The sequence below is a fragment of the Catharus ustulatus genome, chromosome 29, assembly GCF_009819885.2.
Source record: "Catharus ustulatus isolate bCatUst1 chromosome 29, bCatUst1.pri.v2, whole genome shotgun sequence".
NCBI classification, from domain to species: domain Eukaryota; kingdom Metazoa; phylum Chordata; class Aves; order Passeriformes; family Turdidae; genus Catharus; species Catharus ustulatus.
Window position 1 is genome coordinate 3,855,448 of NC_046249.1, and position 23,695 is coordinate 3,879,142.

At 47.2% G+C, this 23,695-nt stretch overlaps 1 protein-coding gene across 1 annotated transcript; it reads right to left on the reverse strand.

Moving 5' to 3' along the window:
* Nucleotides 1–987: 987 nt before the first annotated feature.
* On the reverse strand, nt 988–21,944 carry MED26 (mediator complex subunit 26). The gene is made up of 3 exons (XM_033082124.1): nt 21,833–21,944; nt 5,021–5,095; nt 988–3,750 (listed from the first exon to the last, which is right to left on the reverse strand). The coding sequence occupies exons 1-3, from the start codon at nt 21,905–21,907 to the stop codon at nt 2,071–2,073; spliced, it is 1,830 nt and encodes a 609-aa protein (XP_032938015.1). The 5' UTR covers nt 21,908–21,944; the 3' UTR covers nt 988–2,070.
* Between the last annotated feature and the right edge of the window lie 1,751 nt (nt 21,945–23,695).

The following is a 23,695-nucleotide window of genomic DNA, read 5'->3' on the forward strand; positions in this document are numbered from 1 at the left end:
GAGGAGGAGATAAGATGCACAGTACTTTTTTTACATAAACAAAACTTAAGCATTTCCAAAATGACCAGCAGCTTAGCCCTCTACCATCAAATCTGAACTGCAAGGCAGGAGTTTTCCCCAGCTCTAAACCACACTGCTCAACCTCAGCAACTGCAGCAGGACAAAATGGAAGTAAACTGAAAATATACTTGGACGCATTTTTTGGTAACCACTTTCTGGTTTCACTCTCAGACCTCAGATTTCAGAAAAGGAAGCACACAGACATTGTTATTTCTGAGATACCCACACATTTCAGTAACAGTCAAGATCATAAATGACGAACAAGAATGACTTAAAAATAAACCAAACTTTATCATTTGTATTCCAGGGAATGAACCAACACAATGCAGGCCTGGCCAGGAGCAGCCTCCTTTGAAAACCAGGGAAGAGCTTGACTCTCCCCTCAAAGGCAGCACAACTCCTGCCAAGGCTCATCTCCAGAAAAGATGGGTTAACAGAGTGAACATCACTAAACCCAGGAATATTTTTGGTATAGTGTCCCCTCCCCTGACCCCCTGAACAGAAGCCCAACACTGGGGACTACATCAAACAACATAGTCCCAAATATTAAAGCAATTACAGTTAATAGAAAACCTTCACTTTCTACACCCCAGGCTGCTTCAGAAAGCACTGTAACAATTAGGAATAAAACATTACAAAGTTACCGAGACGAAAAGATGAACTCTGATCTCTTTAGACTTTGAGGTACATTATCAGCAGTTGGGTTAGCAGTCTGCAGAGTTAAAAACATATCCGCCCTGTGTGACTGAACAGCACACCAGGGCTCTTGGAAGACAATCCCGTTATCCCTAGGGCAGTGTCCGAGGGACTGGGCTCCACCTCCCTGCTCCGAGGGCTCCCAGTGCCAGGGCTCCTCCCTTAGCTGGGCTGAACTGAGCAAACTTGGGGGGGAAAAACGAGTGGAGTGTATATAAATAATTCACAAACTGGTTTGTGCAAATTTTTTTTATTTCCACATTTATATCACAACGTGTCCACTTAAAGGACCAAATAGCAAAGTTGCTCCCTTCTGCATCCCAGGAACACAGAAGTCTAGTTACTGTACATTCACTAAGGCTCTTTGTTTTTGCAAATTGCGTTTATGATGGATATCCATAAGGCAAACAATATCTAAAGGAATGGTAACAAGTATATTTCCAGCATACAAACAGGCTTCCTTTTTCCCTCTCACAGTACAGTTACAAACTTGTAGCACCCTCATTACATTTAGATTCTAGAAAAGGTGATTTTTCTTTTTGTTTTTTTGTTTTGTTTTTTTTTGTCTTTTTGTTTTTTTTGTCTTTTTGTTTTTTACCTATAAGTTTGCAGGAAGGGAAAAGGAGGAAAAATATTTGGCTGGTGGTGGTGGGATCAAAAAATATCATTAAACATCTAGTTTTTGCAGCATTTCTCAGAGACTGGATTTAAACTGAAACCAGACTAAAATATGTGGATGCCTATGGAATGTTGAGCTGAAGCTGGTGGCCCAGCCTGCAGTGCAACACCTGCTGTTTAAAACCCAATCTCCGTACCACATGACTCTTAAATAACGCAATCATGTTCAGAGATGTGATAGAAATAAAACTACAGTTTTTGCACATTGTCTCTCGAATATCTCACTGCCAAATAAAAACCCAAATCAAGTCAAATAAATAGATGCATATTTTGTTAAGGTAACTTCCACAATTTTTTCTCTGTACCTGCCTGTAATAAGATTCCGGCATTCAGAAAGTGCTGGAAATCCTCTTCACTTCTTGGGGACTAACACTTTTTATAGCTGGCTCGCTATAGAGTTTTAAACTCAACTGATCAACCTTCGTATGCCTTCCTTTGCAATTGTTAGTAAACTGGTAGCAGCATTTCACAAAAGGAGAATTTAAAGGAACGAGCTGGAAAGGCCCAGCTCCCTCCCCCCCTCTGCTCGTGGGGCCTGTTTGTCCAGGACAGGAGGCTCTCTCCAGCTGGAAGTGGCATCGTGTCTGCCAGTTCTGCTAACTGCAGGTGTGAAAAGCGTGCTTAGCAGAACTGCTCTCAGTCTAGGCAGACGTAAGGCAGGATGTTCAATCTCCCATCATCCCCGTGTGGATCTAAGGATATGCACTGTGTCCAATCATACCAGTTACCCTGTGTGTCATAACAACCGTTCACGCCTGGCCAGTTGTGGTCACGTATTCTGTCGAGGTCATCGCTCGTGACCTCTCTGGTGACCCCAGGCAAGTCTGTAGGTTTGCTGTTAGGAGCTAGAACATGAGTCTTTCTAGCCTCTTTTCTAGTGCTTTCCTCCTGCTTTAAATACTCAGACATGAAGTAGTGAGCTCCTGGAGTCTGTACTCCTGATGAAGACAGCAAGCTACTCTGTCTGTTTAAATATGACTGAATGATTTCATTTCTGGACAACTCTTTCCAGTTCGTTTGTTCAAAGGGGCTTTGCAGGTTGGGTTTTTGCTCCTGCTTTTCCGTTTCTGTCCTGTGCTGTTCAGTAAGTGCAGGGATTTCTACCTGCAAAGGATCTTTCGGTGTTAAAGGTTTTATCTGTCCTGTCATGGGATCAAAAGTGAGTTTTCTCTCTTTTAACCTCACAGGTTTCACACCCCCATCTGTCTCGTGCCCATCCAAGTTGACTGTATAGTCTCTGGGTCGGTACCTTTTCTTCTTTTTGCTATCAGACCCTGAAGCAGCATCGTCACTGTCCATTCTGGAAGTGTCCTGTGGGAAGCCCATGTGTGATTCCCCGGGGTGGGCTTTGCAGCCGGGAGCCGTGTGCTGCTGAAGTGTCCCTGCTGTGTGCCTGTGCTGGCCCTCGGGGGCTCCCTGCTGCTCCTGCCAGTGCTGCTGCGCCTCGGGGGCCGCCTGAGGAGGGAACTCCAGTCTCTTGGCTGGCAGGGGAGGTGTGGATGGTTGCATCAGGGATGGCGGCGGCGATGGCACCTGTGCGGCGTCTGCGAACTGAGACCTTTGAGATGGACTGGGCATCGAATCCTTTGGTGAGTACGTGCTGTGCTGCCGAGCAAAAGTATCATGCCTGACGTTCCTGGGGCTAAAGGAGGAGCAGCGTGGGCTCTTGGGCTGGTGGGGGCCCGTGGCTTCTTCTGATTTATCATGCTGCTGAAGCACTGCAGTCTTTAGTAACGAGGAAGTGCTTGAAGGTTTTACAAGTCCTGGAGAACTGGTGTGAGGTTTTACAGCATTTACTGGGATCTTATTGTGTTTATCGTTTTCACTGAGATCTGTCCTGCTGCTTTCGGGCCCTGCGTGCAGGTTTATGTCTACAGGACTAGGAAAATTTTCAGGACTACCTCCAATTCCATTGGTTGGAGGGGGTGAAGAGTTTTGTAATACTTCATGACTAGCTTTGGAGACCTTTGGGGGAGGAGGGCCCTGATGCCCATCCCTGTGATCACCTTTCCTTTTCCTATTTCCCAGTTTCTCTGTTTTTGGAGAATTAAGTTTCTGGATATCATTCCTGCTTTTCAGTTCGCTGATGGGCTTGGCGCCGGGCACAGCAGGGAGTTGTGAGTCTGGTTTGCAGTTGTGGGCACCTCCATTTGCTGATCCTGGCGGGTTGGGCAGCCCCCTTGGCACTGGCTCGTTCTGGGTTACGGGTTCTATCAACTTCTGCCAATTCCGCAACAATTTCTTGGCACGTTTGGCAAGTTCCTCATTGGATGTCTTCTTCCTCACCTCATTGATAAGCCTCCCGAGTCTGGTTTCCTACAAAGACAGACAAGGTGTTTTATCATTCTAAGCAAAATTCTCAAGGAATGTTTCTGCTTTGTAATGCTCACCCCTGAGAAACACCTGGTTAAAAACACTAAAGACTGAAGGGTTGAATTAATCTTTTTGGAAGGGATTAATCCAGTGCTCTGCCATGCAACATGAAACCAACTGTAGGTGTCAAGTCACATTGTCTTTATTCCTGGTAAAAACATCAGAAAGGAATTCTTTAATGAGAAAGAACCATAAGAAGAAGGGTGCAGGGTCAGATTCAAGGGGAAATGCAGCACCCAAAGGTGTGTGTTTGTCACAAGGGAAGTGCAAGGGCTGCAGAGAGAGCCAAGAGAAAAGAATTCCAGGATCTTTGCTTGTTCCAGTAACTTGTTAACAATAAAAATCACCATTGCACAAACCTGACTATCAGGTGTGAGTTGTGTCCTACCTTTTTCCTCCACCTCTCTCCTCTCCATTCACTCCCCAGCCTTGTGGAAATGTATGAAAAAGGCATTTAAAGAACATTCCCAGGGTGTCCCAAGGTGGTTTCGCGAGCGGAAGGAAGTGTTTGATTGTTCCCAAAGCACATTTGAAAACAAAGAACCGTTCCACAAGTCAGATTTCTTAAGAAAAGTACTTCAAAGGAGAATACCAGACTGTGAGAGAAATGTGCAACCTGTTGTGATAGATATGTTGAAATACAGGTGGAGCTGTAATTAAGCAACAGTTAAAAGCAAGAACACCGCTAGTTTCAATACAAAGAGTGAAAAAGAAATCTATAATTCAGCCATAAAACTTCTTTGGACTGTTTCTGTAAGTGGCCAGTTAGAGTTCAACTCTTGCTACATCTGACCTCACCACAAATATCAGGCCTTGTAACCTGCTAAACTGAATTTAAGATAAATTTGACAGACCCAGAGCAACTCTATTCCTATTTCAGATTTTAGGTGCTTGGTCACCAAACTTCTACAAAGGTGACCAGAACTGCAGGGTGATATTGCTGAGTGCAACAGAATTAATCAGTGGCCAGTGATGATTAATGTAGTGCCCTGCACAAACAGGAACTGTGCTGCCCAGAATACTGATCTGGGCCCAGAAAGGATCCCTGTGTTCAGCGAGATGTCGGAAGCAGCACGAGAGGGACAAAATAATATCTTAATTGTGAATCCTTTGCAATCCATCTATTGTTTCCAGAAAAGCTCTGATGGAAATTAGAAAGGCAGGAAAAAGTCCTTTTATACACATAAAAAATCATGTTCAGAGGGTGACATACCTCAAGTGCCTCTTTGGTAATGGGATATTTCTCCAGGCTGGAGATCACTTCCAGCACTGCCACCATGTTATGGATCTGCAACAAGGAAGACAAAGTCACTTCATGTTTCATGTACTGGTCTTAGTTAACAAATGTAATTTAAGACCTTCCACTTTATAATTGCTGGAAGCATTACTCACAAACTGCTATCAGACTGTCTGGCTTTAGGGAGCTGATTGTTCAAGGAATAGGGACAAGGACACTTTTACTGACCTACTTGGAAACTGCAGGAGCTGTAACAAACACACTCTTATGTAAAACCCAAGGAAACAGTGGCAATAAAACTGCTGTGACTGAGTAACAAAGTTCTGAGACCCCTCTGCAAAGCATCAATTAACACAGCCTAACGAGAGCCAAGTGGAGCAGGAGCAATCAGAAATGTGGAGTTTAATCCTTCAGGCCCTACTGCAGACTGACCCAAGGCCCTGCTCTGCAGTTTCATTCCCAATTTCATTCCCAGCATCGCTTCCTGCATTGCACACAGGATCTCAGCCTGCAGGTCCCTCCTTGTGCTGGGGCTGTGCCCAGCAGGTGTCCCCAGACCATCAGTGCCAGCCTCAGCTCCTCCACCAGCCCTTGCTGGGGCTGTGCTTGGGGAGAAGGAATGGCACAAATTTACACCCAGTGAAAAAGTGAGGATCAGGTTCTCTGATGGGCTGCACTGCACCCCCAGCACAGCTGTGCATCCTGCACATCCTCAGCACCTGTGTGATTTTATTGGTTTCCATGAGAAACCACACAATCCATGGTTTAGGGGCTTAGTTTAGAGGTGAACATGGCAGAGCTGGGTAGGACTCATTAATCTTGGAGAGCTTTTCCAATCCAAATGAATTTATGATCCTACAGAGAGATCCTTGTTTCCATTACCTGATGTTGAGAGCTGAAACGTGGAATTTCTAATTCACCTTTGGAGATCGATTTAAAAGATAAGCAAAGGAAAACTTGAATCACAGTCTCATTTATTGCTTAATTGCATTTGTGACTCAAGTGGATGTGAAGTGCATGTGAGAAAAATCTCTCAGCAAGAACCTCTGCAGGGATCCCACATCATCCTGAAACCTCATCAGGAGCATCATCATCATCACCAGGCAGCTCTGCCCTCCCAGCCACACACTCCCCTGCATGACCCCTCCTCCTAAAAACACTGACTTGGGTAAGAATTGCCTTTTCCAAGTCAGTTCTACTCTGCACTAAGCGCAGGAGCTGAAATCTCTTCCCTGCAGAAAACCTTGGGCTCAGACCATGTTTTGTCCATCCCTGCAGGAATGTTTAGTGCTGGAGAAACCTGGGTAATGCTGTCAGTGATGAAACACTTGTCCTGATTTTTTGATGCACTTTTATCAAATTCATGTTTAAAGTTCATGCAGGCTTTGAATGATTCTAACTCCTACAGGGTGTAAAACCAACTCCAGATCAAAGATGAATTAATTTGTCCTGGTTCTTTCTTCAGCCTGCAGATATTTAAAGCCCTACCATAGGGTCAGGCCTGGTAAACTCTGCCTAACCTTTAGAGCAGCAAGGGCACCTATTCTGACATATTTCAGTTCTTATTATTTCACTTCAATGCACTGACTTTCTTCCATATTTCAACCCTTGCCCTTGCCTCAGTGCCCAGGAAGGGCAGTTTAGCACCACAGTTAAGGCAATACACAACATCAGGGTTGGTTTTTCAGTTTTTAGAACCAGAGCCCTTAGAATAGTTAAAGCTCAATTCTGGGAGTTTCCAGACAAATATTTTCAAACTTGCAAAACATGATACTCTCCTTTCTAACACATATTTTAGACTATGAATCGCCAGGGTGAGAAAGGCTCTGTTGCACACACCATTAACTAATTAAAATTATTTCTGCAGTTACTGGTAATCCCCAAACATTCATTATCTAAATGAAGAACTGATGGCAAAAATAGGGTCATTGGCCTATCAGAAGGTCAAGATGAGGAAAGTGATACAATCTTGCGCACACACACCTACAGAAAGGTGAAACTGCTCAGGGAATTTCCAGTCCCAGCTTTGCCTTTGTTCAATACCCCCCAACACACAGCAGTGCATGCCCCAAATGCTAAACCACCTCCAGGTCTACAGCAGGACTGGCAGCTGTGACTGCCCTCCCTGCTCTGGGGGACACGTGGTACCAATTAAGGACAGTGAAAGTGGCCTTGCACCCTCAGCTCCTGCTGGAACACAAATCACCCATTTTGGATTCCTCACACATTTGTAACCAATTGAGAACGCGCTGTCACTGCTGAGCAGAGCATGAACATCTCACTCCACACCACTGCCAGCAGCTCCTCTCATTCTCCCTTTTTTTGACCTGTAGAGAAGCTTAATTCTTTGACAATAAATACATAAAATCTTCAAGCATGTTCAACAACTTCTCTCCCCTTCACCTTGTGTAGTTTTTTCAGAATGTTTCATCCAAAATGCCACAAAGAAAAATTTACAGTAAAAATCATATTTGTCTATTTTAAAACAACACAGATTATGACATTTCTTGTAGTGCAGTTAAACAGTGATGGAAACAAGAGGGGCTCCCAAAACACCTCAAGCATCACCTGCACACAGTATCCTCACCTTAAACCAACTGTTCCAGTAAAATTCATGCACTGTCACATAACCAGCCTGACACCAATGTTACCAAACCTGCCAAGACACCACCCTGCTTTGAGCAGCACCAGATATGAGAATTTATTAACACAAAGGGCTGCTGAAGATGCTTATTGGGAACAGAACAGACAGGTGAAGTGCCACAGAGCAGAGTAGGACAGGGAATTCAGCAGCCCCTCTCCCTTTGGACACTGCCCAGGTCAGTGTCTCAGGAATTTGCATTTTAGTTTCTGTGCCTCTGCTCACACTGCAACCCCCAAAACAACTTCCAGGACCCCCATTTAGGAGCTTGCAGCAAACAGCTGCAAAATAATTGATAAGTAATTGATAAGTAATTAATGCAGTATTCCAAATTGTCCTGTGCTGCTCCCACATTGACAGCACTGACTGGCAAACCCAATAATTCACTCGAAAGTTTACTGGAGAACATCTGCTTTGAGTCATCCACGATAATCCTTTCCAGCCAACCCTAATGACAGCCACAGAAAACAAATCTTATTTATTCCACGCAAGGCTCCTTAAGTCATCCAGCCATTCAGCCATACTCTGCAGCTTACTAGTGCTGAGATCTTTTCCAAGTTAAGCACTGAATGTTTTTACTCCAGCCTCAGACAAAAGCAGGGGTTTCTGAACTCTCAAGAAAAGATCAAGCTGCTTAATTTTCTTTTCTTAACTGCCATCTTAATCTTATTTCAGCATTTATAAACCAGGACCAAGTCAGTGACTAATTCCAGGGTGTTACACAGCAGTTTAAAGGGGTTTTGGGGAAGGTTAAGGTACAGCTGCTCCCTCCCACCCCCATTTCCACCGCTGCCTTTCCAGGAAATCTGAAAGCAGCAGCAAGCTCAGCATCCATACAAGCTCCACCACCATTTCCAGCTGCTGAGATGTGTTTTCTGTGGGACCAGCCCACTTCATGGGATGCTTTGATTCTCTTCCTTTGCTTACACACCAGCCCAGACCCCAAGCACAACGTGAGAACACCCAGAACACCTTCCTGTCCTCCTGGGGACTGCCTGGACACACAGCACAACCTGCACTCCCCCAAAGCAGCCTGAAAAACAAATGTTACAGAATCTTTCTATTGCAGACACTCAGATAAAGCAATTATTTTCTTTTTTTTTTTAAATATTTCACAGGCATGTTTCCAAAGACTTTTGCATGCACGACTAGACAACAAACCAGACCTGAGTTACCTGGAGGAGAAGGAGCAGCATTTTCTGTACAGCATGAAAAACTCAATGCACAATCCCAAAAACTTGCAGTGAAACTGCTCCTGCAGATTCCTGCCTTTCTGGTAGAAAGGATCTTTTCAACCACAAGTAACAGTGCTAAAAGGCATCATTTGATATAGTAACATACATCATCCTTCACATTAGTCACATTAGTGCCTTCACAAGTTTATAAAGGATCCTTAAACTTGGCCTGGAGTTGCCCATCACTGACAATCCTCTAAAACCAAAGTGGAACACCATCACCCTCCTGAAATCTCAGCTTACAAGCACCACAGCCTGACTGCACCCTGGGCATGGTGAACAGAGCTCACAGGTATCACAACATGCTGCTTTGGAGAGAAAGTATTTGCCATCATACTTAACTGCTTCACCAGAATATCCACAAATCCTCAACATTTCCATGGTTTCAGAGCAAGCACTTCTGTAACACTGTCCCACCTGTAGCACCAAAGCAGTTTGACAAAAGCAAGCAGAGAAGTGGAAACTGTGGGAGACTGACCATGTCTTTTCTTCCTACAAACACAAATCCAGGTGTCTGTTGCCAAGGTGGAGGTTTCTGGTGGCAGCAGTAGGATCCAGACAGAAGTTCACAGGAACATTTGTACATTTTTTGTCTTCCCTCTGCTCCAGGGCTGTGTATCTCCTCAGGAGTGCAGGAAAATGTTCAAGCAGATGCCAGGTTCAGTATTGCTGGAGAGGCCAGGGAGGCAGAGCTGATCCCAAGAGGTGCAGTGCCTGCTCCAGGAGTGATGGCATCGCTGCTGTTCCTTCTCCTGGAGCTCTCAGTGTCACCTGCAGCCCAACACAGCTCCTGCCCCAGAGCAGGGTCCCCCCTCCTGTCACATCTTGCCCCAACACTGCTTTTGTACAATACCTACTTCATTCCACAATAATCGAAAATATGGAAGAAGAAGTGAGGAGAGAAAAGTTGCTATTCACAGGAGGCTTTATTGAAATGTGCCAACAGAAATCCAGTGGTGCAGAGTTTATTTAGCACTTTGTGGAAGAACTATGAGACACCAGACACTGACAATACACACCACCAACAGAAAATTGTAATGGCATTTGTTCAAAGGTACAGACCAAACACACCAAGTTAGAATTCAGGTTACAACCTGCTGGTATTTAGTTCAGTTCCCTTGCAGCTGATCTATTAACAGTTCCCCTCAGCCCCAATATGACATGATGTTGTCTAAAGATAGGGAACATGAGATACTATTCACAGACACAACATACCAAAAAGATGACAACGCACTACTTTGCTCACATTGTTGAAAATGTCTGAAAGTCAGCTTGCCAAGCAAAGGTCCAATATTAACCAGTATACAAAATACATTCTTAAAGGTGGAGGCCAGTTTTCTAATAGTGTTTAGTAAACCAGATCTTTACACATGAAGGAATCATTGATTTGGGTTGAAAGTCATTCACTGGGAGACTCTTCTATGACAGAGAAATTCATATGGAGACCAAGCTTTGAAAACTGATCAGAAATTCATGGTGCAAAACAAGGGGTGGAAGAAAAGCTCCTTGAGTACCAAGAACAGTCCAAAGAGTGACCAGGCACAGGAAGCATTATCCACATCTCCGGGCTTAAAATTCCCAGGTCTGCTTTAAAGAGACAAACCAATCTGCATATATTTTATTTGTACTTAGGTTTTATTTATTGGCAAAGTAACATCATCCAGACACCTTCCTGTATGCACTTTACAAAGGCAGGATCATCAAATGAGAGTAAGGTCAGATGCCAATAAAATTCCGCAGTGCGAAGAAACCTTCCCCTGAAATCTTGGAAATATTTCCCCTGTTCCCTCCTGGCAGTGCCCACACACATCCCTGAGCTGGGCAGACACCACAGCAGCCAAGAGAATGAGAGGAGCTTGCCAGCACAAAGCACAGTTTGCCCTGGCACTCACAAAGGGCCTCCAGACACAAATCCACAGCAGCTGGGAGTGCCATGAACGCTCTGGCTCTTCTGAGCACGGCCCATTCCCAGCGAGGCACCCAAGAGCCCTGGCACTGCAGGGACACACTCCAGGCTGGGCCAGGGCAGGGGAAACCACCCAGAAAAGGAGCATCCACTGGAGCAGGATGGTACAAGAAGTAAAACTCAGATTATGAAGACAGGACACACCCCCAGCTCCCTGCCCTACAGGAAAAGGTCTTTAAAGCAAACAGAAAACAACAACAGTGAAACACTTTTCTCCGTTCATGTTTATTAGCCAATGACTGGAAGACATTTTTGTTACTACAGAGAGAAATACCTGTCTGTCAACTTCAACAGTTACTAAACATTCTGTATAACACCATAAGAATCGTGCCTGTAGTGCCAGCCCTGAGCTGCAGACATACAGAAAAGATTCAGTGCAATGTCAGCCCTCCCAACTTCTTTGTCCACACCCCACAACAAACCCACCCCACCAGACTGTGAAGCTGCAGAAACAAAAATTCATTAGCCTGATTTTAAGAGCCCAGCAGCTGAAGAGAATACATGAAATACTATTCAATTGGTAAAAATTCAAAAATTCCTGCTGAAGGAACAGAGCAGCACAACCCCAGGCAGCCACTGCCACTCTCAGTGGCACCAACCACAGCACACTGCAAGTAACATCATTCAGTGTTGTTTTCCACTCAATCCCAAATGTAAGGAATGGCAGAGGAATCAAATTCAGCTAGAATTACATCTTCATCCCAAGTCACAAAAAGAACATAGACAAAGAGGAGGTCAGAGGACAGCAGTGATAAGAGGTTTTGAAAACACGGTTGACAACAAAGTTGAAGTTTTCATTTCACACAGTATTGAAAAAAATAGTAAAGAGATACATGAAGATTGAAATAAGCCTTCTTATGCATTATTAGTCATAAAAAAGAAAATGTTAATCAACTTTTCATGCTCACTGGTCTAATTTGCAACAAGACAAATACTGATTGCACATAGAAATAACCAGGGAGCTACCAGTGCACTCAAATAATCTCTCCACAGTCTCCAGAGCCACTATGGAGCTTTAGGAACAGATTAGCTAAGTCCAGAAGGAGTTGTTTCAGGAAGTTGATGGACCATGTGAAGTCCCTTCCAGCCATGCCTCTACACCTGGGGAACAGACACTGAACTAGAAGGGGCACAAACACATTGAAATACCCATTTCCTAATCCAAACTAGACTCAGAGCAGCAATTCAGAACTGTCCTCTCAAAAAGATCCATACAGATAACTCTAGGAAACAGCTTGTATTGTAAAGGACCTAAAAATTCAACACTTCCAACCCCACTGCCCCAGCACAGTGCTCCAAGTGATCCCAAAAATCTCAGAAATGCCCAAATTTCTCTCCCCACTCAGGCTCTGTCACCATTTCAGGCACCTCAAACTCACCCCCACAGCCCCTCAATCCCTGCACTGGTGCTAAGCACACCCAACTAAGATACAGTTTCCTTGTCTACAGGATAATCACTTCTCCTCCTCTTCCCTCTGTATAGAAACTTTAACCAGACAAATCTTGGTAGTTACTATTTACTATAAGCCGTGAACTGAAGTCCAAAATTATTGCTTCAAAATTTAGAGAGCCATAAAATGAGGTTGCTGTGCAAGCAAAAGTCACAGGGACAACTGGTCCTACTTCAACGAGACAGAAATGCACTTGGATGATTATTCAGGCAGAATAATAGAGAATATATAGAAAATCCAGCCTTAAAATGTGCCCCCTTCTGATTCATCATGATCTTGGTGCTCTCTGCTTAATGAATTCACCTGAACTCACTGTTGGTGCCTCCCTGAGTTAAGGTCAGAGCACAGAGAGGTACCACAGAACCCCCAAAGGCATCACTTGGACAGAACCATTCTGTGACCACTGCTCCATCTTCATGCACTCCAGAGAACTGGGGAGCATTTAAAATCATGCAACATGCATTTAAGGATTGATGAGAAGGGATCCAGAGCTTTGTGAAGTTCTTAAATATTATTTTACCCATCCCTTAAAGTACCCACCCAGAGCTGTTAACACAGAGCAGTTTCTATCTGAGTGCAATTCAGAAAGGCCCTACTAATGTCCCCACAATACAGAATTTTCATTCCTAAAAAAAAATAATTATCACCATACCAGTGTACTTTAAATGCATCAGGCCAACTTTTCTCAAATTTCCAGGAAAGTTTCTCAGCTGATTCTTTAAGTGACAGAGGAGGCTGAGGTGAATACAATGTTGAATTCTTTGTGGAATGTATTAATTCATTGCACTGAAGTGCAAGATGCTCATGTGACTGCTCATGAGAGTTTAGGCATGGTGTGTTTGTTCACAAAACCTGAGAAAATTAATGTTACAAACTGGGAAAGTTTGTGGAGAAGTCCCTGTATCCTTTTAACTGTTACCAATAGTGAATTCTTGTCACCACATACCATAAACAAGTTTTATGGATTCGAAAAAAAAAATTAAATCAATTTACACATCTCCTAGAATTACTGCTCTCCAAATTCTACATTAAACACTGCTACCAGTCACCCATTTCCAAATAGCTCTGTTCTCTGAAGGCTGTGTCACCTCAGGACAATGTCACCTGTCAGGAAAGCAAAGCCCCCCAGTAATCCCTGGAGAATGTTTGGCCATTGCAGCCAGCAGCACAATCCTTAGCAGCTCATTGAAAACAAAATGCCTTCTCTACCTTTGAGGGAAAAAAAGTCTTCCCTGGAGGAAGGTGAGCATGGAGCCTTCTGAGCTCAGGGTTTGTGAAAGCAGCTCCACTCCAGAGCCAACTGCCCAGCATGGTCATGGCAGGACCAAGGAGCCCAGCACTCATCTGCAGTTTTAAAATTTAAACACAGAACATGGAATTGTGGGATCCCAGACTGGTTTGGGTTGGAAAGGACCTTAAACTCACCTCATTGCACCCCCCTGCCTTTCACTACCCCAGTTTTGTCCAGCCTGGCCATGAACACTTCCAGGGATGGAATATCCATGAAGCTCCAACCTGGCCTGGTTATTTCTAAACCAAAAAACTTCTCCATTTCCAGTTCAGGAAGCCCCAGAGAGGCTTAAGCCCCTTGGCAGCCTGTCTTGAAAAGTCCAGCAAAGAGAACACAAAGTCAAAACCCAAAAGCTCCTATTTTGACAGACAAGCTCTTCCTCCTCACAGACACTGAGTTTTCCAGGATGCAGCCAGGCTCCTGAGCTGTGTGCTCAGCCCACAAAATCTGAAACATCACCCCTTGCATCTTCTCTTCCACCTCACCATGCTTAACTCTATTCAAGAATCAACTGTGGTTTCTCCAAGGATTAAATACAATATTGAAATATTAATTTTTTTCCTGGAGCTCTCAGGATGACAAGTTATATACAGACATTGCCTGTCCTTTCCTGCTGCAGTTAATTTACACAGCATGAGGAGTGTTATGTACTGACCTGCTCAGAAAGTGATGGCTTGAGTTACAGACATTTGTAATGTGCTGGAAGTTTGTTCACCAAAGACAATTTATGACTGTGCATCACCACCCTGAGAAAACACCATGTTCCTCTACCTTCCACAGCTCTACACCCCTTAAAAAAAAAAAATCAAACCCTCCAGACCTGTACTATAACTGTGATACTCTGCAAGCTGATCCTGCATGGAAACTATGTGAGAAAGCAGCTCCACAGAAGTGCTGGCTGTCACTCTGAGACAAGACTTCCACCTCTGCACAGTCGTCTCCACAGCACAGAGTTTGAAAATACGCCCAGCTGAGCGTGTCCCTGAATCCCTTGGATGGAGGATCCCTCCTCCCCAGCTGCTGGGTTAGAAACCACTCTGCTCACTAAAACAGAACTAATTATGTTTTACTTCCAGTGACTCCTCAGCAGAAATTGCTACCACTGACTGTTTGGACATGCTGAAAATTGTACACTTTGATATTAACAATCACACTCAGGCACGCACTGCTGCCCTGTGAAAGCCATGCCCCTGAAAACACCGATTCTCTGCCGAGTTTTAGCAGATTGTACCTCAAATTAAAGCAATTTGCTGGCACTTAAATATTATTCCAAACACCAAAAGCATGAATTACCCACAGAAAGAGTAATTTAGAACTGTTAGAACACCGAATAAACAAACCTACATTTACATTAAACTGAATGTGAGGTACTTACTTACCTTTACCTTAAATTATTTCTTTAAAGACCAAGTGTAAAAGTGGGGCCACATCCTACCACATTATACAGACCAAGGAAGTATATCTGAGTTATCACCAAGCACATAACTGGTCAGAAGAGATAGCAGCAAAATGTTATCAGCCAAAACAGACATGTTTTTATGCAAAAAGCTACACTGACATTAATTTTAACTCCAAGCATAATGTATTGGAGTAACTATGCCTTAAAAGCAGTGCTTGACTAACATCAAATTCTGCAGCAGGCAGAATTGATTCCTCCTCCCTCCTCTCCTGAAACTTTTGTGGTTCCTGAAAAAAAAATAAAAACTAATTGTCACCTGCAGCAGCTTCTTGAAGAAACTGGGAAAGGATCCACAGGGAGAAAAAGCTTCAGCTGCAGTGGAGCTTTGATCAGGAGCCAAAGGTGCCAGAATGACAGTGCTGCTGTGTCATGGGGCCACACAGAACCCCAAGAGAGGCAACCATGCACATCTCACCACCCCTAAACTGGGCTCACCCTCAACTTACTGGACAAAACCCTCCAAAAAGACAAATTGGAATTCCCAGCCCAGACTTCTGACACACAGCCTAAGCTGAAAGTCTTCGTGTTTCCTAAGGCACAGGTTGGGTCCCTCTCCACGTGGGAGCTTTGCAGAGTTTTCCCTCTGCCCCTGCTGGTGCCAGGCTGCAGGGCCTTGGCAGCAGGAGCTGATCCAGCTGGATGCCATGCCCACCCCACCCCAGCTCCAGCCCTGCCAGGATGACCTGCTCAGCTCCCTGCTCTCTTGGCTTCAAGGTGTGCCAGGGTGCACTGAAATGGCCTCACACAGAATCAGAACAGCCCCATTGGGAGGGAGCAACTCGGGAAGCAGCAGCCACAGGTCCTCTGCTGCTTGTGAAGTTTGCTCCAGCACATCTCTCCTGGAAGGAGCCTCACCTTGCACACCAGCTGCCTGTTCCAAGCTGTGGCTCGTGGTCACTGCCAGAGGTTATTGCCCATATTTAAACTACCTGCAAAAAGTTGGTTCTTCCACTGAGGAGCTGTTTCATGGTTACACCAATAAAAATGTGTTATTTTCCTGCAGCCTCTGAACATTCAGGGTGTTTGTTTCTCACCAAGAGCCCACATACAGCACATGCAGACAGGTGCTTGCTGCAAAGTTTTTTTCTCATTTGGATTTAAAAAGCTCTTTAATGATCCCCTATGATGACCCAGTCTGACAATGTGAGGGGGCTCAGGTTGCTTTAGGACGGCCTGAGCTGCCACCACCCCACTGTCACCTCTCCTTGCCACACAGTTCCCCAACTCTGTAGTAGAACTGCCACCTCTTGGAGCCCAGGAGGAGCTGGGGCATGAAAGGGGTCCCTGAGGAGCCCCTGCTCAGGTAGGGTTTGTCCAGGTGAGTTCCTTGGCTGGGCCAGCACAAGGGAGGGAACAAGAACAGCTGGAGCTGGGGACACAGTGGGGATCCCAGCAGCTCTCCCAGCTCCACTGGCAGCTCCAGCTGGTGTAAGCACAGGAGTTTAAGCCAATCAATCCAATTTTTGATCATTTGGAGCCCTGTCCACACAATCTTAGTGGGAGGTGGTGGTTTACTCTTGAGTTGCAGAGCTCACTCATGAGTTACAACTCAACAGCATCCCCCTGGCTGGCTGTGAAGGTGTTTCCCAGCAGTGATTCCAGGGTCATTCACAGCCCCTGTATTGCTGTGTACCCATAAACACAGGATAATTCTGGACATCTGTGAACCACACACAAGTGACAGCCACACAAAAAGGGTTCTGCCAATGAAACTTGACCATAAGGCAGCCACTGTCACCTCAAAAAACCCAGACAGGTGTGGCTAACTTTTCCAGGTGACAACACCTCCTTCCTGCCAGGTCCCAGGGCAGCAGGGAAGCACCCAGGAAGCAGCAACATTCCACTCCTCATGGAATCACAGACTGGGCTGGGCTGGAAAGGACTTTAAAGCCCATCCCATTCCACTCCCCTGCCATGAGCAGGGACACCTTCCACTAGCCCAGGTTGCTCCAAGCCCTGTTCAACCTGACCTTGGACACTTCCAAGGATGGGGAAGCCCCAGTTTCTCTGTGCCAGGCCCTCCCCACCCTCACAGGAAGCTTTTCTTTTCTGCTTCCACACTCATTTAAACACTTTAAGACCCAATTCTGCTGCCAGAACTATTTGCAATGCACCAGAAGTTTTAAGAACTAATTGAACTACATCAAAAACTACCGGGGAAAAGATCCATATATTGCCTTTTTTCTTCTTTAAATCCTGATCAATTCCTTGGTTCAGTTCACCACACAATCCTGCACACATAAAATGGGTGTGTGTAGCAGGAATAAGAAGTGGGTGTTATTTAAATTGTCACTGCTGCTGAAACAAACACTCAAATTAGAGCTTCAGAGCAAATGACTACTGCCATCATCACTGCAACCTGGGGAGTTTCAAGGAATTAACAACTGAAAAGCAGTTTGGCATTCCCCTTGCTTTGACCCCTCAATTCAAACTCCCTGATATTTCTGTTCACTCAGATTTTGTCTTAGTGGCCTCAAAGTTCAGAATGCTGTCTCACTGCTGCAAGGGGCACTGTACAAATTAAAAGTTTTGAAACCTCCAGCCTCCCAACCCCTCTCAAGAGGGAGTACTGCCACCAAGCCAAATAAGCTTTTTTGGAAAGAAGTGGACAAGCAAAATTCAAAGCAGGGTCAAAAAATCAACTGTACCATCACCCTCACAAGGAGAATTCAAACAAATCCAAGTTTTTGTAATAAAGAAACATAGACTTCATTTAAAATTATTATAAAGAACCTGAACTCAATGGGACTCTCTACATCAGACCCAAATCTTGATCTGGAACTCAAGACTGACATGATAACACTTCAGACCTTGCACATTAGGAAATGCTCCCCAACCCCCTGCATTTTGTCCCACACCTGGAACAACCTGCTGCCTTCACACACAAAATGTGAGACTGCTCCAAACAAGATGAGCTGCAAGTGAGGAAAGGGACAAAGAGGGCAAGAGGTACAACAGGTTCTCTGCACCTCCCTCAAAACTGCTAAGCTCATTAGGGCTCACAGAAAAGGATAAAGCTCAGGCAGGAGCCATTCCTAGGCTACTTTCGCCCACACGTAACACTTCCTGCATCCAAAGAAATCGCTGAGACCCTCAGGAAGTGAACCCCAGCTTCCTCTGCTTTCTATATTTTTATTATTACAGAGCCCTGCATCTTCTGAAGACACTACTGGAAAGCACTTTACCACTGGTGAGGGGGGTTTGGTCTCCAGCACCTTGGTAAAACAAGCACGAGAGAAAACAGCCACGGGAGCATCTTTAACCATGCAGCTGGTGCCAGCTGGGAGACCAGCCCATGCCAATGCAGCACCCAACATATTCCAACACACAGACCAATCAATTATTAATAATTCAGACAATGGACCACTCCTGAAGGTCTGTGCAGCAAGTCCAGCTGAGATACTGCATGAACCACAGTTCAAGTTAGAGCCAAGCCCAACCTCACAGGGAGCACACAATACAGGCTGTTACTCAAACCAAAGCTGGGTTTGTGTCACAGAGGGGTACTAATGGCAAATAATGAAGTTATTATCTAATATTTAAAAACAGGAACAGATTGCTACATATTCAGCATGAGGAACCATTTAATTGCAAGCACAATTCTAGCAGCTGGTTGGAAATGACAGGCTTGCCCACAGAGTGAAAACCAACATTTCTCATTACTCCTGACATCAGGGAATAAACTCCCCCAGGAGCACAGAGCAGAGTTACCAAGGCTAAGGTGCTCTGCTGGGTGCAAGGGGTGGCCTCTCAGCACACAAAGTCTGAAGGCAAAAGCCTTGTTCCCACCAGAATCAAGGAACATCTCCCTTGTCAGACCTCACAGAACAGAACTCCTGCTCTCCTCCACCTCCTGCTATGTTCTCACAGAAGCCTTGGAAGGAAAGTGATGCTGGTATTCAGTGCTTAGGTCATGGAGCAGAAGTGGTTTGCCCATATGTTTCCTCGAGGAGAAAAGGCTGAATAAATGAAGACACAATACCAGACATCCCGGGTGACTTCTAGATGATGTAAGTTCTTTTAAAAATAGATTATTTCTTATAGGTCTCCTTTGAAATAGTTCAGAATTTACACGGGTAACCTCTAAGTGTGGGAAAACTAAGTTATAAATACATTCTGCAGCGATTACTAGAGGAGGTTCAAGTGCTAAACATGTGTAAATTCAGTATTGCTCCCGAGTCAGCAGGGCTTTATGGAGCAGCTGGAGATGAACAATCAGCACAGGAGATGATTTCCTGAGGCCAGCAGGTTCTGCAAGCTTGGGGAAACGATTATTTTGACCAGTTCAACCCAACAGAGGTAGAGAAACTTATGTCCTAATTTTTTTTTTTTTTTCATTTAAGGCATGACCTGTTAGTTGACCAAGATCCAGCTAACCACTCAGGAATGAATGTCCACAATGGCAGCTCGTGCTAGGGGATGTGTTAGGGAATTTAAGTGAAGTTTAAATTTACAGACCCTGCAGTAAAACACTATGAAGAGCCAACCATCTCCCTCATCAGCCCCACAGAACTGGACTGGTTTTTTATCCACCTGACACTATTGGTGCAGCTTTCACCCTCTCCAGAAACACACACAGCAACCACACTGAAAAGCTTGAGTTAAATCTAGGCCTCAAAGCTTGGCTTTCTTGGTAAATGAGGAAGTCAGTGGCAACAATGAATGCTGTAGGTTTGAACACAACTAATTCTGTCAGAAGAATCCAAGAGCCAGCAGAAAGCAGCTGGAGCTTTCCATGAGTCCCCAGCTCATGGCTGCACTGACTCCCAGCAGGAAAACAGCAGAGCAGCTCCTTGTACATTCATGCTGGTGCCCAAGTGTGAATAAACTCAGAATCTGCTTTATAAGTGTGTTCAAAATATAAGTTTTTCTTCCCTCTGTGCCAGTGGCATGCCAGGTAGTGAACAATCAACAACACCACATATTCCATGTTCTTTGGAGCCAAGAGTCTGAGCTCTCAGCCTGCACAATGAACCTCAGCTATACCACCTCTGCTCTCCTTCAAGAAAAGGTTAAACTGGAAGACAGACCCTGCCTACAGGCACTTTGGAACAATGGGCTGATTTTTCTGCCACCAATTATTGCCTTGGATAAGTATCAAGTATGTAGAATTATAATTTAACATACATCACTCCTAAACTTAAGGGGCTACTGACCTGTTGGGAGCTCTGGCCTCCCTTGCAGGGAACTGCCTGGTTATTTTGGGTCCTTTCACAACAGCATCGTGTAACATCTTTGTGTGGAGAAAGGGAAGAGTATCCATCACAAAACTGACTTCCTGCCTGCTGAGTTCTGCACAGTCACAGAGTCTGACAAAGTAACACCAGAATTAGGGTAACCACTGCAGCTGACAGTTCTGAAGTCAAAAGACACCACAGATCTGCTAGAATTTTATTAAAGTAGGTTGGCACTCAGTCTCACGTAGAGTGAAAAATCTGCAGCCACAGAAAGAGAGCTCAGAGCAAACAGGATTCATGAAGTGCACTAACTGACATTTCAGCAAGATCCACGTTAAAGTACTGCAAACTCAGACAACGCTGACATTTAACAGCTCACAATTACCACCACAATTTGTTACTGTTACTCCAATGTGTAACACTGCAGCTCACCACAGATGCCCAGCCCAGGGGGTTCTACAGAACCTACAAGGTCAGGGTGATTTTTCTTCAGTCCCCATGTCACACGCAGGCTGTTCCAGGAGGGGTACCAAATGACAGTGACTTTTTTAGCTACTTTAGGACTTTGATACAGGTCTAGCACAAAAAAGCATTTGTTCAGACAGGAGCAGGTATGACTTTAATAGAACCAAAGCACCACTTCACACACCCCAGGCCCTGGATTAACACGTACACATTCAGCCTGATGCACTGGAGGCTGGCCCCACAGACTGCAGATGGCAAAGACAGACCCACCTTGGCATCCTGCGGTGGTGACTGTTGGTCTAAGACCCAAAAATTCGACAGATTGAGGGCCCTGCAGTCCTCTCACAGTAATAAACACCTAAGCAGAGAACTGCTTGGATGAGCCAAAAAACCCTTAAAAGGAGCAAGTGATCCTTCGGATAACCACCACTTAAGGCCACTTACAGGTAAAATACACGCTGACTTCTGTGCTTACACCACATCCCAGAAGGAGCAGATAAGCTCATTAAGGCGCTGCAGGAAGGGATAAAAGCGAACACCGAGGCTGCTCGGTGCTGGAGCAGCTCCAGAGCCCCGCAGCGACCGCTGGAGCCCTCCAGGCGTCCCCGCAGCCCGGGGTCCCCCCGGCCGCGGCCGGAGCGGCCGCTGGGCCCGAGGAACAGGTGGGCGCCCCGGAAGGTCCCGGCGAGCGGCGGCGGGGCCGGCCCAGAGCCCCCTGCAGGCCGCACCCGAGCCGCGGCCTGGCGTGGGGAGGCGGCCGGGCCGCCCGCCGCATGGCCGGGCAGCACCGGCCGGGCCCGGGGCGTCGAGCGGCGGCGGGGCGGGGGCGGCCGCGGCCCTGGGCGGGCGGGGAGCGGCCTCCGGAGCCCCCGGCGGGGCGGCCCTGAGCTCCCGGCCCGGGGGGCGCGGGCGGGAGGCGCCGCCGGCTGCGGGACCCCGGGCGGACGGCGCGCCGGGAGCTCCGCGCTACCGCCCGCAGCGGAGGCTCCGGGGCACCAGGGGCGGCCCCGGTGGGAGCCCCGCAGGGGGGGAAAGGCGTCGCGGCGGGAGCGCCGGGCGGGGGTCGGCCCGGAGCGGCGGGGGCCCGCGGGGCCCGTACTCACGTTGCTCTGCGGGTCGATGGCCTGCAGCAGCCGGTCCCTGATCTGCTGCGGGGACGGGGCCGGAGCCGCTGTCATTGCCTGGGCGAAGCGGGGCGGCTGCGGCTGCGGCCGGGGCGGGCGGGCGGCGGGGCCGGGCCGGGCCGGGGCGGCGGCGGCGGCGGCTCCTCACTCGCCGGCGGCGGCGGCCTCGGGGAGCCGGAGGAGCATGTTCGCTCCCCGCGGGGCGGGGGCGGCGCGGGGGGCCGGGGGGAGCGGGCGAGCCCAGCGCTCCGCTCCGCTCCGCTCGGGCCGAACGCGGGGCGCGCTGGGGGCAGGGCCGGCGCCGCGCGCGGCTCCCTGGGACGCGCCCGACGCCGTGACGTGCGCGCGCCGCGCCCCGGCCCCCGCCCGCCCGCGCCGCCGGGGGCGCGCACCGCGCGTGCGCGGGGGAGGGCGGGCGGCGGCGGGAATGCGCGTGCGCCGTGGGGGAGCGGGGCGGGGCCCGAGCGGGGCGGGGCGGCGTGAGGGGGAAAGGGGAACGCGGAAAGGGGGGGCGGTGCTGGGGACATGGGGACGGTAAAATGGGGCCGGAGCAAGGCCAGGGGACATGGGGACTGCAAACGGGGGCCGGAGCAAGGCCAGGGAACATGGGGACTGTAAACAGGGGCCCGAGCAAGGCCAGGGGACGTGGAGAATGCAAACACGGGCCGTTGAGGGGACAGGGGCAGTGCCGGGGTACAAGGGGACTGCAAACAGGGGCCGCTGAGGGGACTGGGCCTTACTGGGGACATGGGGACTGCTGAGGGGACAGGGGCAATGCCGGGTGACATGTGACTGCAAACAGGGGCCACTGAGGGGACAGAGGCAAGGCCAGGGGACATGGAGACAGCAACAGGGGTTGCTGAGGGGACAGGGGCAGTGCCGGGGGACATGGGGACAGCAAGAAGTTGGGGGAGCGGGGCGATGCCGGGGTAATGGGGGCTGCGAGAGCCGCTCCGGATCCCGCCCGGCCCCGGAGGAACCGAGCACCCTGAGGAGAGAAATAAATCATGGAAATAAATAACAGAACAGAGCCCCTGCGGGCACCACTCGGGCCGTGTAGGTGTGAGGGGTGTTCTGGTTCGCATCACCGTGCATAAAACTTCTCACGGCATTTAGGAGCAGCTTCAAATTGACTTCTGATTTCACTGTTTTAAAGTAGCTGAATCACAACTGCACAACGGGAGTCTTGTGGGGGATAGCACACTCTGGGGCCACACGGTGTATGTAGGGTGAGAAAAGTGTTTTAATTCCTTTAGCAGTGCAGCTCCTTTCCCTGTGACCATAAATCACTGTCAGCTCTGCACAGGGTTACCATTTTTCTGAGGAAGAATAAAAAATCCCCCCAGCTCAAAGCTCAGCATCAATGATGCCACATCCACCCTTCCCTTCACACTTGGTTTAATGAAGATTAGGCACAAAATGTTCTCCAAGAATTATATAGGTTCAATCCCTGCAGTGTATTTGGCAGCACACTTTTTTTCCCTCGTTCAAAGGAATCAGAAAAGGGTTAAAATATACCAAAATTACAGGCAAGGAGTATGTTTAAATTTAACCAAAAGTTGTACATATTTCTGGATGGCTCAAACCACATTTGAAGGAGCCTGTCTGTACATTTTTCTGGGTTCATTACAGCCAGGCATCCTCCCTCAAATGACTCTTCCCCTGTCATGTTTCATTAAAGTGAAAACTTCAACCAAGAGGGTGACTCAAGTAAAATGCTGCAGGTGCCTGACACTTGCATCTCACTACCAGATAAAATTCAAAATACTCCCCAAACCTGTGCCAAGGAATTGTTTAAATCGGGTCTCTTTCTCCTTGACAGCTAAAGAAACTGAAACTGTG

Coding starts and splice junctions, on each gene's coding strand:
- MED26 (XM_033082124.1), bottom strand. CDS start 21,907: ATGACAGCGGCTCCGGCCCCGTCCCCGCAGCAGATCAGGGACCGGCTG. Junction 5,096..21,832: donor CCATCGACCCGCAGAGCAAC/GTGAGTACGGGC, acceptor TCCTTGTTGCAG/ATCCATAACATGGTGGCAGT. Junction 3,751..5,020: donor TTACCAAAGAGGCACTTGAG/GTATGTCACCCT, acceptor CTGTCTTTGTAG/GAAACCAGACTCGGGAGGCT.